The 16065-nt window shown below is 39.9% G+C and overlaps 1 protein-coding gene across 1 annotated transcript in view; it reads left to right on the top strand.

The window, feature by feature from the left end:
• Positions 1–16065, top strand: part of TAFII15 (TBP-associated factor II 15) — a 137329-nt gene that overhangs the window by 111431 nt on the left and 9833 nt on the right. Inside the window, exon 4 of the mRNA XM_089458112.1 lies at positions 554–611. Coding sequence (XP_089314238.1) covers positions 554–611 — 58 coding nt within the window. The remainder of the gene's footprint in view (positions 1–553; positions 612–16065) is intronic.

The raw sequence follows: 16065 nt of genomic DNA, 5'->3' as shown, positions 1-16065 counted from the left end.
CTTTGCTTTAGCTTAAACTACACAACAATATTTTAATTTTTAGGGATCCAAATTAAATTGGTTTATGCTGTTTTCTCATACACGTGGATAAATTATTGAAATTTAGTTATGAATTAGCATTCCTTGCAGGAATCACCATGGAATGTAAGAGCTGCCTTTTTTTTACCTATTTTTTCAGTTAATAATTATTTTCACATTGTATGCATGCCAATACATTACTTTAAGGCAATCAATTTTCTTTTATCAAATTATTTATTTGATTTTTTTTTTCATGAAATACATATCCTGGTGAAACCCACCAGGTACTTCCCGTCATTCTGAGGATGGTGCCTAGGGTAAACCAGATTCTACAGGGCTCAAGGCCAATACAATACTGTACTCATTTAAGAGCTCAAACATGTCACTCATGGAAATTGGTCTTGGGTGGGGTGGATAACACTCCTCTTGGGCTAGATCCCGTTGGAAAATTATTTATTTGACTTATCACAGTCTGTGGCAAGTTATGCCTTTATGAAGTGTATTGGTATTGAGACCTTTCTTCTTCTTGTTTCAGATTGTGCAAAGCTCGGCAGTCAGCAGTGAACAAGGAAAAACGGGATAAACAACAAAAGGTGAATCAGGATATATCCCTACCATGCCATTTTACATCATATGTCGAACTAATTTATGTAAAACTATTAAAGCCACTTTTCACACCTGTCAATACTTATACACAACTTCTCTTTTGTTTCTCTTATGAACGAAAAACATGAATGGAATTTATTTTCATGCTTGGACAAAGATTTTCGGGCTTTAATTTAAGTTAATAGCTTCAATACAGTGAGATGTACATTTCATGCTCTCACATGAAATTTGGAGGAATTTGTGTACTTGCATATATCCTGCATGTATGAAATGAGACTGCTTGTCTCTTTCCTCCTCAAAACACTTAGAATTGTGTTCCTTTCACATGCTGATTGTGATTTCATGATCTTTACCACATAACTTTTTTTATATATTCTATTCGAGAGCCATTGCATGTTTAAAGTCATCTCCCTGCATGAGGCATTTTCTTAATGTAATTATGTATATAAATACTAAATATAACATATTTGATCACAGCTCCTTTAAGAAGTGTTAAAGGCATATTTAATGGGTATTAAAATTGGCTTGCTTTTGAAGGTGATTCATAGGTGAAAACGCTTTAGATCAAATTAAAGCCATTGAAAGTGGACTACACTCTTTTATTAATGTAGAACAAGTCAATTAATCATATATACATAGGAGTTGATCCTCACTTGTCATAATATTTTATGATGAAACTATTATAATTTGTGATATCCCCTATTTTGTGTGCTACTATGGAGTTAGTCTTTAGCCCACTTGGTCCCTTGGGCAAAAAGGGGTTAAATGGTGTAGGGATCACTTTTGGCATATTATACTTAGGAGATATGAATAATAAGTGGGTCCCATGTTGAAGAGGGTCACTTAAGTTGTGGACCACATAGCAAACAAGTCACATCACTAGGAGGGGGTCAACTCACATGAGGAGATGGGGGCCACCAAGGGGGTTGAATTGGCCCATGAGGTATATAAGGGCAGAAAAGGTCACACCAACTCATCTTTTGACTATTACACTTATGAAATCGACCTCTCGTGAGATGCTCATCGCAAGGGTTTGGAGTGCTGCTTAGCACGTGGATTTAAGGTGGAATCTGGGCTAGTTTCGGAGAACTTCGAGTGTCTCCCTAGTTGGGAATTAGAGTAGTCCATTTCAAGGGCTTCACTTGTGCATCATATTCAACCAATTTGGACATTAGTGCACATTTCTCAGGCGTGGAGGTTGTAGCTCCTTAGCCTCATGATTTATCTTCATAGGGGACTTGTGGAGCGAAAATTCAAGGGTTTAATCTTGCATCCAGGATTTCTATTTTGATGGAACCTATGCACAAGAGATAAGTGAAATTGTGGGGGCTGAATCACTACTTTCAACCACTCATGTGCCTCCTTGGGAAAAGGTTACACAACCTCCTTGTGGGACGGATTGAAACTTTTTGGGAGCTAGAGTTTGGGTGTGTGCCTTGGAGGATTATCAGTGAAAATTTGGGAAGTTTCCAGTTGCGGGATTGGGGGCCATTTCCGGTAGAATCAATTCTTGCAGAGGGCCCCATAGATTGTTCAACTGGGCCATTCGAACTAGTTGGTGGAGTGCACACTTTCATGCACCAAACCAAACTTTTTTGGGTTTTTGGAGATGATCTTGTGGGTGTATTTTCAAGGTGATTTTGTCATTTTCCAGGCTAGCTATCATCATTCATTCAACTAGCCTTCAAGAGATTATTCACTGGGCAATGCGCATCCTCATCCTGGGCCATACTTCACTTGGGTTAGAGGCATCTTTCTGCGTTTTTTCTTTGCTGGCTTAGCAAGCCCAGGTTCCACTATTTCTTCCTACTGATGTACTCTTTCCGAAAAATTAATAAAATGGCTCAGTGAATTTTTTGGCATCTACTTTTGTCTAATTGCTAGTTGTGATTATTTTGTCATTATTCGCTATTTCAAGTTCATCTCTGTTTATTTAATGTATTTTTCCCGAAAAGGAATATTACATAATTGTACACAATGTTGACCAAGTTAGGCTCTTAGGATACAATTGTGCACCAAACCTATATTCTTGATTTCATCCCTTAAAATTTGTTCATTTGTATCCTAAAAATTATGATAATTCATGTTTTAATTCACCTTTTTGTCTCCATTTAAAATATGTTTATATATAATGTTGTCACCCTTTGAGTATGGTTAGGTCACTTCATTGTTATATTAATTGTCTATTCAATTTATAAATATCTTGATTATTATATATATGTATATATATATATATCATTACAAATAATACAAAATAAATTTAATTATATATTTAGTGAGGTTTCAAAGATGATTATTGTGTGTGTTGATGCTCTATTATTGGATGTTGCCAATACTAATAGAATTGTCATATTATCATGCAAAAGGAATGTCCTCAAAATTCACCTTAGTAATTTAGCATCAATGGTTGGAGGATACATTATGGTCTGAACTTATCAAAATTTTGTCTTCGACAATGATGGTTCGTGGATAGATTGGCAAGTTCCGACATCGACTATTCATGGTTCATTATGCGATGGAATTATCCTTAAAAGTTCATCATTTGACATCAATGGTTTGTTGGTGTTATAATCAGACTTAGCACATGGTCACAAGTTTTTACTTGAATTAAGTATTGGATAGGGTTTCCTGTCAATGGTCTTTAGACTAGGTATATTCAAAGAAAAAATCATGCTTACAACAATACACTGTTAGCTTTTGTAGCTCGAACAGGTGTTCTAGTCTTGAGAGGTGTCATTGAGGCTAAGAACATAGAGGAGTTAATTATCTACAAGCCCATGTATTTTTTCCTAAGTTTCACCTAGGGAAAATATCTTAATTATGTCAATTAGTGATTTTTTAAATATTTCTTAAGTCTAAACTTAGGGAAAGTGAATAATTAATTGATATTAGTTGGGACAAGATCGATTTTTTTCTAAAAGCTTGTAGAACATTTCTAAGTTAATCTTACCCATCGATTGGATCTAATGAACTTCCAATCGTGGTCATTCATTTGTGAATGAGAGATTATAAAGGGAATCGATGGCCAGTGTTGGAGACAGATTGATAGATGAAATGATACAGATCATTTGATTGGATGATTTTTAGAGACATCGAGAGGGTTTCAATAGCGGTGATTGGGAATGTATTTCACCTTCGATATAAGAAGTCGGTATTAGGAATTGCGCGACTAGGGTTTGTGTGAGCTCCACGACCTCCCCTCGGTGCCTCTGGTTCTGGCCTTCGGGGCCTTGCTAGCCATGGTGGATCCGCTACAACATCCTGGCGCCCGCTCCTTCAAGGATATGGTCTTTGGTCGGCTGCCAGACCAGGCTTCATTCTTCACAAAGTTTGCCTCCAACTCTGCCTTCTGCACACCACCAGGAGGAAGCTCTGACAAAGAAGAAATTACTCATCCACAACAAAATGAGCTGCCAAAAAGGAATGAAGACACAGTGAAAAGGTCAACCAAGGATACTCAGGCAGACAAGAGCAAGGCCGTAGACTCGCCCTTCCTTGCTAATGTCAATCCTTCAAAATCTCAGGAGTAGCTACAGGATCAGTGGAAAAAGACTAAGAATAATTGTAACCCCAAAGCCAAGAAAATCCCAGAATTGGAAATCTAGGACCCCAGGGTAGCTGAATATAGAGAATACATGCAGGAACACGCAGTGATATGCAAGTTCATGGGATTATGGCCAACAGAAAGAGCCCTGAATTGGTGGATTTAGAGCAAATGGACACCCAAAGGGGAGATCATACTTCAGTTGGGCTCCAAAGGATTTTTCATAGTCATCTTTGACCTCCTAGAAGATAGAGACAATTTTTGAAGGAGGACCCTATTTCTACAACTCAGTCGGTTTATACATGAGATTTTGGAGGGAGAACTTCACACCGGAAAAAGAGGATTTCACTAGGGTTCCAGTCTGGGTACGCCTCTACTCCTTACCAACTGATTATTGGGCTCCTTTAGTCTTAAAAGGAATAGGAGACTAGCTGGGGGAGTACATTAAAATGTCTGAAGGCACCAGAATGGGGCACTATGTTTCCTACGCTCGAATCTGCGTATACATAGACGTCTCTGGTGCTCTGCCAGAAGCAATCAAACTAATCTTCAGGGATGAAGTTTGGTTGCAAAGTATAAACTATGAACATATACCCTTCCGATGCAGAAAGTGTCATGAGCATGGGCATCTTTTTCGAGACTGTCCCATGAATAAAACCCCCCAAACACCAAAGCAAGCAAATAAACAAAAAGACAACGAAGGTTTTACCAAAGTCATCTCTAGGAACAAGAATAACAGGAAAAAAGCTATCCCCAAGAAAAACCTATCTAAAGAAGCAAGCCAAAATCAGTTCAATGTATTGAACAGTACCCAAGAGCAAATGGATCCTAACGAATTGATAGCCGATGAAGTAGGAGAGGAAGAAATGAACCCAGTAGACAGCGAACACGATGAAAGGGACACAAGTAATACCAATAGACGAAAGGAGCAGGAGCAAGAGGATACAAAAAAGCAGCGAGTGGAAACAAAGGAAACTCTAGAGGAAAACGCAATAGAGGAATCTCTGCAGGGTGTAGACCTTGCAACAATTGCAGAGGAATGGAAACAAAAAGGAATAAATGCCATATCAGAATAACAACTACAAAAAATCGAAGGAGCTTATCTCCTCCAGGAAGAATTAAAACTCAAAACTCACTATCCAACACAAGAAAGCACGACTTCAAAAGGCATATTAGCCAATATACCAGTAGAAGAACTCAACCTCAAAGGCTCAAGCAGAAAGCAAGGACGAAAGACCACCAGTCAGCTCCTTGAAGAACTGGGTGCCAAGCTAATCAATGAAGGAAAGGTAAAGGCTCTTGCTCTATACCCATCTCCATGTCAATGAATTGCATCTCTTGGAATATTAGGGGACTTAATAGTCCTGGGAAGAAATGCATCTTAAAAACCAGAATCCTGTTTGATCACCTCGACATCCTTCTTATTCAAGAAACTAAACTTGACTCGACTCACCCTCCCCTCCTTCTCAACTCGTGCTTCAAGCCTTACAACTCCTTGGCTAATACAACTTCAAGTACGACGGGGGGCTTAATGACTTTATGGAAAAACTCTAAATTCGATCTTATTTCGTCTCTAGCCACTCACCATTCCATAACTGTAATCCTGAGAATCATAGGCACCAACGAGACCATTTTCATAACCAATATTTATGCCCTGCACAAGGTGACAGACTGTATCAAAATGCTCCAAACCTTATCCAATCTCCTTGACCCTTTGCACCATCCCCTCAAAATCATAGCTGGTGATTTTAATATGATAACTAACTTATCTGAAAAGAAAGGAGGAATCAGGAAGTTAGATAAAGACTCTGAGGCTTTCCTCGCCACCATTGAAAACCTCAACCTCATCGACATTCCCACTAGCAATGGCTTATTCACCTGGAATAACAGAAGAGGAGGAGATCGTCAAATAGCCTCCCGTTTAGACTGCTTCCTTCTATCCGAGGCCACTTATCTCACCTCCTGGGAAACGGAGGCGAGAATCCTTCTGCAAGCAGGCTCTGGTCACTGGCTTATCTCTCTCAAGTTTCAAATTTCCAATGGTTCGAAAAATAAGCCTTTTAGATTCGAGGCCTTCTGGTTGGATCACCAGGATTTCATGGAAAAAATGAAACAATGGTGGACTTACTCTCCTATCAAAACTAGAAACAAAATGTATACTTTCCAACAAAAGTTAAAACACATCAAAGATGAAATAAAAAATGGAACAAAAATACATTTGGCAACATCATCACAGATAAAAAAAACTTGGAACACCAACTGGAACTTCTCCAACAAAAAATAATTGAAGAAGGGCTAACGGAGAACAGTAAGCAAGAGGAATAGCGACTACAACAAAGTTGGGACGAAAGAGCCATTCAGGAAGAAAAGTTGTGGCATAAAAAATCTAGAATAAATTGGCTGAAATGTGGGGAAAGGAACACGACCTTTTTCCATAAAACTATGATACAACACAAGAGGAACAATAGAATTCTGGCTCTGAAGAATCAAGAGGGTCATCTCATTCACTCTCAAGAGGAGTTGGAAACAGAGCTCAACCAATATTTCAGCTCTCTTCTCAAAGAGCCAAGGAATGATCAGGATCAGGACATCAAAAAGATCACCAAGAATATCCCCAAAATCCTCACAGAGGACCATAACAAAATGCTCCTAAGTAAAGTCTCCCTCCAGGAAGTGGAAGATGTGGTCATGGGAGTGTCCAATGGCAAAGCTCCAGGTCCAGGTGGGTTCACCATTGATTTCTACAAATCTCGCTGGCCTATCATAAAATTGGAAGTTCATTCCTTGGTTGAAGAATCTCCTATTCAGAAATCTGTCCTAATCCCTTAACTCTACTTTCTTGACTCTGATACCCAAGGGAATCTCTGCGGATTCCCCGGACAAATTTAGGCCCATAGCCCTTTGCAATGTCATATACAAAATAATCTCACAAGTTCTGGCCAATCGAATTAAAGTTATCCTCCCTCTCCTCATCTTGAACCAACAGTTTGGCTATGTGGCAGAAAGACAAATCATGGATAGCATCATCCTCTCTCATGAGCTTATTCATTCTCTCAAATAAAAAAAAAAACCAGGTATGATGATTTAGCTAGACATGTCCAAAGCCTTTGACAAAATTAGCTGGAACTATATGAGACAGGTCCTGGATGCGTTTGGGTTCCACAAAGAAAGCATCAAGTGGATCATGGCTATGGTGTCGGGAGCTTTCTTCTCCATCCTCGTGAATGGATCACCTTCGCAACCCTTCAATCCTTCAAGGGGTATCAGGCAAGGGGATCCAATCTCTCCCTTCCTCTTTGTTATAATGGCGGAAGGGCTAGGATGCTCTATCTTTGCTGCCTTGCATGAAAATAAGCTCTCTGGTCTCCAGCCCCATGCCTCGTCCCCCCCTACAACTCACCAGCAATTTGTAGATGATACCCTTCTCATGGGCCTCCCAACTATCAAAGAGGCTGCCTCTTTCACGTCCATCCTGACGGACTTCTCTGTTGCTTCTGGTACCTCCATCAACCCCCTGAAATCCAAGTTGTTCTTCTTTAACACTCCGCTACCCATTTGTAGGAACATTGCTAGACTCCTGACTATTCCCATTAGTACTCTACCCTCCACTTACCTTGGGGTTCCCCTAACAGATAGGCCTCTCTCCCGGGCCACTTGGGAGAACCTGATTAACAAAATGGAGAAAAGAATTGCCAACTGGACCTTCAGATCTCTCAATTTGGCTGGTCGTCTTATCCTGGTTAAATCCGTCCTTCAGGCCATCCCGCTTTACTTGTACTCGGCTCTGGCAGCCCCAAAAGTGATTTCCAACAAAATCAGAAACCTTCAGAGGAACTTCTTATGGAGAGGTGCAGAGGTCAAACATAAATGGGCTCTAGTAGCATGGGAAAAATCTGCAAGCCCAAAAAAGATGGTGGCCTCGGTCTTAGAGACATAGACCTCCTGGGAAAGGCCTTGGGAGCCAAAAACTTATGGAGATGGTTTGCAAACCCCAATTCCCCTTGGGGAATCCTTTGGAAAGAAAAGTACACCCCCTCCTTAATGCAAGAGAAAATCATTAGGCTCAATGGAAACATCAAAGGTTCAGTCATCTGGAATCAAGCTTGGGAGAACAGGGACATCGTTCAAAGACATAACTTCTAGGAAATAGGCAGCGGGAACAAGGCTCTTTTCTTGGAGGATGCTTGGCAGCAAAGGCCTGAACTTAATCAAGATCACTATCACCAAATCAAGACTGAAATGCAAATGCTGCAAAGGCCTGAACTTGATCAAGACCACTATCACCAAATCAAGGCTGAAATGCAAATGCTGCAAAGGCCTGAACTTGATCAAGATCACTATCACCAAATCGAGGCTGAAATGCAAATGCCGCAAAGGCCTGAACTTGATCAAGATCACTATCACCAAATCAAGGCTAAAATGCAAAACAGAGGGAAGATCAAAGTCAACCAGTACTGGGGAAAAAGTGAAGAAACTGACAGATGGAGAAATTGGATGAAACAAGAGGAATGGACTCCCCATATGAACCCCCAAACCTAGTCAGACCTTTCTTCAGAATTACAAAAAAGACAAATCCTCCTTGACTTTTTGAGGATAAACTCAGATGGGGGAAAAACTCAGCAGGACACTTCATATTAAGAGAAGCCTACAGATACATTGCAAAGCATGATCAACTCCAACCAGATCCGAAGTGGAATGCAATCTGGGACAGGAAGCACTGGTCGAAAATTTCTATCTTTCTTTGGTTAGTCATGCACATAAAAGTTTTAACGTGGGACAATCTAAGAAGGAAAGGCTTTATTGGCCCTTCGAGATGCCCCCTCTGCCAACAAGAAGAAGAAACCCCCAATCATCTGTTAAATGTCTGCCCTTTCGCTTCTAATTTATGGAATTGGATTTCTTTGGTCTTCAAAAGATCTGATCGGGACCCCTCTTCTATTCAAAATACCATCGCGAACTGGAGAACGATCTTTTCCCCACATCCTCTGGTTAACCGCGCATGGAATCTAATTCCTGGTCTGATCTGTTGGGCTCTGTGGAAGGAACACAACGCAAGAATCTTTCGTGGCTTCTCCACCTAGGAGGAATTCATTATCTCGAAGATAAAAAGCGTGCTCCAGGAAACTATGACCTCTCTACCCACTCAGACTGTCAAAGCCCCTCCCACCTTCCTCGAAGTGAGCATTCTCTCAATGCTGGATCTCCTTCAAATCAAGGTCCGTGATGTCACTCCCCTCCCCAGGCATGAAAATAAAAATAACACTTGGCAGTCGCCAGAGCAGGGGACCTTCAAGCTCAACTATGATGGCGTAGCCAAAGGGAATCCGGGCCCGACCGGTTTTGGTGGAGTCTTCAGAAACTCTAAAGGAGAGATAATCTGGATATATGAGGGAAATATAGGTTCAGCCACAAACAATGCTGCAAAACTTCATGCCCTGGAACATGGCATCACCACTGCGTGCGACCTAAACCTCAATCCTCTGATAGTTGAAGGAGACTCCACGCTGGCCACCCAAATCGACAAAAAACTTCAACAGGGCATTGACGATATCAAAATCTCAGAAAATTGGCGCCTAAACAAAATAATACATCGGATCAAGCAGGGAATTGACAACATGGCTGGCCTCCACTTTCAAGCAATCAGAAGGAAGGGAAATAAACTCGCGGACAGACTGGCAAATGAGGGTACGACTGGTACCCTACGCCTGAAGTCCCGAGCATGGCAGGAATTGGAGGAAGGGGAACTCCGTCAGCAATGCGCAACAATCAATGACGAAGACAACAACTCTACTGAACAATAATTGTTTGCGTACCTTTCATCATTACAAGGTCGATTCTCTGCTCAGTTGGAAGGACAGGTGGATGGCATTGGAGTACGGTCTCATCCTTGGCTCGCCTAATTCTAGAGCCCACAATGCCACCTCCCCTCTCCCTTGTGTGACCGCTGCCTCTCAGTCACATCCTCTCAGCTCTGTCATTCCTCCACCGCCCCTCATCAGATCTTCGCATGCTTCCCCTTCCTGCCCCCTCTCCCCTATTCAGGCCTCCCTCCTTCTCCCGGCTTCTATAAATTCACCCCTCCCCCTTCTCCCGGCTTCTGCCTTTTCCCCTCTCAGTTGGTCCCTTGCTCTCTGGTTCCCCTGCTCTCCAGTTCTTCTGCTTCTATCATGGCCCCGAGGAATTGCTCCACCCCTGGTCCTAGTCGGGGAGGGGTGCGCGGTCGCGCAGCCTCCCACTGGCACTCCCTGGGCCCGCCCCCTACCACTCACGCGGAGACATCTACTAGGCGCGTAGCTCTATGTTACGCGGCGACTGTTAATCCAGAAACTCAACAACGAATTTTAGACTTAGAAGCCCAAGCAAATGTTTCAATAGAATGCATGAAAACCTCTACGCGCATTCTATTGAAACATGGTGGCAAATGAAGACCATAATGGGGCTTGCTATGCAGGAACAAGAGGAGCGCACCAAGGTTTTGGAAACAAAGATTGACCGGCTCATGGAGAAGTTTGTAATGTATGTCGAAGCTATCCACCACTGTAGATTCATCACTCGGGACGCTCCGAATTATACTATCATCAAGAAAAAGTTGACAGCGAAGGTCCATTCAACTGTTGAAGGATCCCCGAGCATCAAGAAAGAGGACGCTGGGGCCTCCACGAGTCGTCAGATCACCACCGCGCAGCAGGAGGGAAGCTCTCAGGAGACTCCCATTCGTCTGGATGAGGATCGGGTCACCACCAACTAGGAGTGATGTCGTCAGTTTCCTTCCCTGTTCTTCTTCCTTTGTGTATGTTTTTCTCCCTCCGCGAAAGGCTTTCTGGTGCGGAGGAAAACAAAATCTTTGTGGTCGGTCGCGATAAAGCTTCCTTCTCCTTTCTCGGCTTATATACTCTCAATTTTGAGAATGTTGTAAAGAGGGCTCTGCGATTCCCACTTTTGTACTCAGAACCCGCTTTTGCTATGACCAACACTAGTATTTCGGTTGGGTCTTGTGCTGGGTTCTCTTTCCCACACAACCCAAATTTTGTAATTTGTCAATTTACCAAGTAATATATTTTATCTTATTTACAAAAAAAAAAAAACAACAATGATTGGAAAAGAAATTGCCAACGATTGTTCTTCACAAAGGTTTCCAACTTTTGAGTGATAGGAGGTTGAATTATTTGTGCAAAAGGAGGCCAAATTTTCCAGTTCGAGTTTGCCACTTTACCGACGTGAATTGCAGGAAAACACGGTGCGATCGTAGGAAGACCAGTGCAATTGTAGGAAAGCATAGAGCAATGCGATTGTGGGAAAGCACGTAGCAGTGCGATTGCAGGAAATCATAGAGCAATGCGATTGTAGGAAAGCGCTGCAAATTGCAAGAAGCGTTGAGTTGATCTGCACAGGGAGATAGTGAAATTTCATAGATCGATTTGTTCAAAAGTGAAGAGAAAAATATTGCTAGATCTTTGCCAGTGGCAAGCAGTTGTAATTTCTTAATAACAATTTTTTTTTGAAGATATTAATAAAATCCCTTAGATCTGAAAACTGGTTTTGCCCCACATTGGGGTTTTTCCAAGTATGTTTCGTCCAAAAATATTGGTGTAAATTGTGTGATTGTTTTCTCGCATATTTCTTGTAATTTTATTTTGTGATTGATGTTGTCTATGTTATTATGCGTTACCTCCCGTAGAAGAATTAATTTGCAGTGAATAGTAACAAGAAATAATTAACTGGGTTAATAGCACTTCTTGGTAGCCAAAAATTTCACATACACAACCTGATAAGTTTCAACATTGCAACAAGCTCCCCATGCTTGCATATTTCTTACAACACTTGGATTAGAGTAGGTATGGGTTGTTGAAGACTCTACCAGGGGAAAAGATCAAATTTTCAAACATCACTTTCTTGAAAATTTATCTTTTTTGATATATGATCACATATTTGAGTACCTTTTATGGATATGGGCTAGGGTTTGATTTTGGTGACAAGTGGAGATGGTCAAAATTTGGTCAATTTTGAGTTGTTGACCAAGCAATCTTTAGTGTTTATGTGCTTTCCAAAAAAATCATATTTTTAGAGACCCATTATTGAGGACATGTGATGCAAATTTGGTGATGATTGGAGACTGTAAAATTTTAGTCACAATTAGGGTTTTGAGACTTGGTCATATTTTTGGATAATACTCTCAATGGTTCATGGATACATTATGGGATGAACTTATCAGAAGTTTGTTTTCGACATTAATGGTTTGTGGATACATTGATAGGTTTCATCATCGACTACTTTTGGTTCATTATGTGATAGAATTCTCATTAAAAGTTAATCATTTTTCATCAATGCTTTGCCTGTGTTATGATCATGGGTTTTTACTTGAATTAAGGATTGTATAGGGTTTCTTATAAATGGTCTTTAGAGTAGGTATATTTAGAGAGAAAATCACGTTCACACCAATATTCAACTTGATTGGTTTGAACCATAATTTTAAAAACCAACCGGTCTGAATTGGAAACTGGTCAAACAGGCTAGTCAGATAAGCCTAGGTATTAAACCGGTAGAAAATTTTGGTTAGAGGGTCGGTTTGTACTAGTTACATAGCAAACAAACCGGTTTGGTACCTAACTGGCCGGTTCTAGCCCTAACCTGCTTGATTAGATCTCACATTTGTGCGGGAGTTCGGGAACACCAATGGCAGTTTTTTAGGTGGTTTTGGAGGAAACCCGAGGTTGTTTGCCTTCCAAACAACCCTCCTTGGCCATAAAACCAACCGTTGTCCTCCTACCCCTAAACCTAAACAAAAGACATAACTCGACCCTAACATTACCATGAAATGACTCAAGATGTTTGAGAGTGGTTTCGACCTCATTGGATTTCGTATGGAGAAACTAGAATTTTAGATCTTAATCAAAATTTAGCAAACCTAATAGTATTATGGATTTGAAGATTTGGGGGATTGCAATGTTTCCATTTGATTCTGTCATGTGTTAGGGTATGGGATTAGCATTTGATCAAGACCATGATGCCCTTTATGTACATTAATGTTGGTGGTATTTATTGTTGAACTTCGTTGATGTTGGTGGTATTGATTGTTGAAGTTCTTTGATGTTGGTGGTATTGATTGTTCAACTCCTCTACCATGGCCTTAACAAAAATGTACCCTTCACTCAAAGCAAAATAGTTGGTTAGGCATGCTAAGCTTTTTCTACCATATTATAAGGTTGAGGAGATGAACCCTCCACTCAAACCAAAATCATTGGTTTGGCGTGTTAAACTTTTTCAATTTCTAGCATATTATAAGGTTGAGCAATCCAAGTTTGAAGACTTTGTGCTAGATGATGTTTATGTAGCACTTGTTGATGATCCATTTCTAGTAGTGATGAATCAATGGTGAGTTTGATGAGTGATCATGTTGATCAATGATTTGTAGCAAGTGAGTGGCCCAATAACTTGTAGCATTGTTTTTGGACTCTAGAAGCCGCTTATAGCCTCATTGATTATGTATTTTGTTGTTGATATGTATTGCACTCTGTGCCATTTTGATATATTCACCCTTACATGGTATATAGATGAGCAAACTTTGCATATTTTGTCTCTAATGGTTTGGAATCATGGTTTGAAATCTTAAAAATAAATCTTTTCTTTAAAAATTAATTATTTTATGTATTTTTTCATATCCGGTTCATTGAATCCAATTCGATCTGCTTTGATCTAGTTCCTGTTTGAATCCCCATTAGATAGGTGGATGATTCAAAACCCAGTTCTAGTTTTTAAAACTATGGTTGAATGTTACAACATGTTCCCCGGGCTCACATATTTCTCTCAACACTTGGATTAATCCTTAGAGTAGGTATGGGAGGTCAAAGATCCAAAAGGGGAAAAGTTCAAATTTTCAAGCGTCACTTTCTTTAAAATTTATCATTTTTGAAATATGATCACATATTTGAGTACCCTTTATGAAGACGTGCCTAGGGTTTGATTTTAGTGACAAGCGGAGATGGTAAAAAAATTGGTCAAATTTGAGTTGTTGACTATGCAAACTTCAGTGTTTTGTGCTTTCCAAAATAATTATATTTATAGACCCATAATTGAGGGTATGTGATGCAAATTTGATGATGATTCGAGATTGTAATTTTTTGGTTAAAATTAAAGTTTTGAGATTTGGTCATATTTTTGGATAATACCCTTAATGGTTTGTGGATACATTATGGGATGAACTTATCAGAATTTTGTCTTCGACATTGATGATTTGTGGATACGTTGGTAGGTTTCGACATCGAATACTTGTGGTTCATTATGGGATGGACTTCTCCTTAAAAGTTCGTCATTTGACATCAACGGTTTGTTTGTGTTATAATTAGTCTTAGCACATTGTTGCAAATGGAGGAACTATAAATTGCTCTGGAAAGTGCCATAATATCAAGTTAACCATGGGAGAATATGTATTGATTAGTCCAATGCTTTCCCATTCCAATGGGTGGTGCTGATGTTGTACTAAGAGTCCAATGTTTATAATCTTTGAGGACAATAACTTTTAATTTTCAAGAAATTTTCTTGAATTTTTTTTGGGAAGGAAAGGAAGTTGAATTAAAGGGTATCGGGGAAACCAGGAATGATAATTAGTTCTAATGGCATGACAAAGCTTTTGAAGAAAGAACAACAGGGCGTAATTGGACAATTACGCTCACTAGAGGTTCAAACATCGAAATCATCTATTTCTGTAGCTCTCCAAAATGTCTTGGACAATCAATTCCAAGGTATTTGAGACTCCCAAAGGCCTCTCACCTATTCGTGATCATGATCATGCTATTCATTTGATTCCAAGAAGTGTTCCTCCAAACATTAGACCTTACAAATATCTGTTTTCCCAAAAGAGTGAAATTGAACGTGTGGTTGCAAAAATGCTAGAGACTGATATAATTCAACCTAGTCAAAGTTCTTTCTTTGCTTAAGTAGTTTTGGTGCATAAGAAAGATGGATCATGGCATATGTGTTCGGATTATAGGGAGCTCACCAAGCTCACTATTAAAGTTAAATTTCCCATTCTTGTCATTGATGAATTGTTGGATGAATTACATGGAGCAATTTACTACACCAAGCTAGATCTTTGTTCAAGTTATCTTCAAATTAGAATGAAGACTGAAGACATTCCGAAAACAACATTCAAAACTCATGGGGGTCATTATGAATTTTTGGTCATGCCTTTTGGCCTCACTAATGCACATTCCGCATTTTAAGGTTTGATGAATTCCATTTTCATACCCACCCTTAGAAAATTTGTGTTAGTATTTTTTGATGATATACTAATCTACAAGAAGTCTTGGAAGGATTATGTTCAACATGTTGACAAGGTGCTCAAACTATTGGAGCAGAAACAATTATATCCAAAATCCTCCAAATGTTTCTTTGGAGTACAAGAGGTGGAATATTTTGGTCATATTGTATCTCATGAGGGTGTTAAAGTAGACCCTGACAAAATTAAAGTCATTAAGGAATGGAACATCCCTACATCCATAAAGCATCTTCGAGGATTTCTTGGGTTGACAAGGTATTATCGCAAGTTTGTTAAGAATTATGGGAGAATAGCAGCACTTCTAACAACATTACTGAAGAAAGATGCATTTTCTTGGGCTCCAGAAGCAACTAAGGCCTTTGAACATCTTAAAGAGACAATGTGCCAAACACCGGTCTTAGCTACACCAGACTTCACAAAACCTTTATTATGGAATGTGATGCCTAAGGAAGTGGAATTAGTGTTGTTTTAATGCAAGAAGGAAGACCCATTGCTTTTGAAAGTCGTCCATCAAGGGAAAGTATTTATACAAACCTATTTATGAGAATGAAATGTTGGCAATACTACATGCACTAAAGCAATGGAGACCATACTAATGGGAAGACACTTCAAGGTAAAAACA

Source organism: Pinus tabuliformis, chromosome 7 (genome assembly GCF_031772625.1).
Source record: "Pinus tabuliformis cultivar Carrire ecotype Pingquan chromosome 7, CPIR1, whole genome shotgun sequence".
NCBI lineage: Eukaryota > Viridiplantae > Streptophyta > Pinopsida > Pinales > Pinaceae > Pinus > Pinus tabuliformis.
Note: the sequence above shows the minus strand (reverse complement) of the source record. Positions and strands in the feature narration are given on the sequence as shown.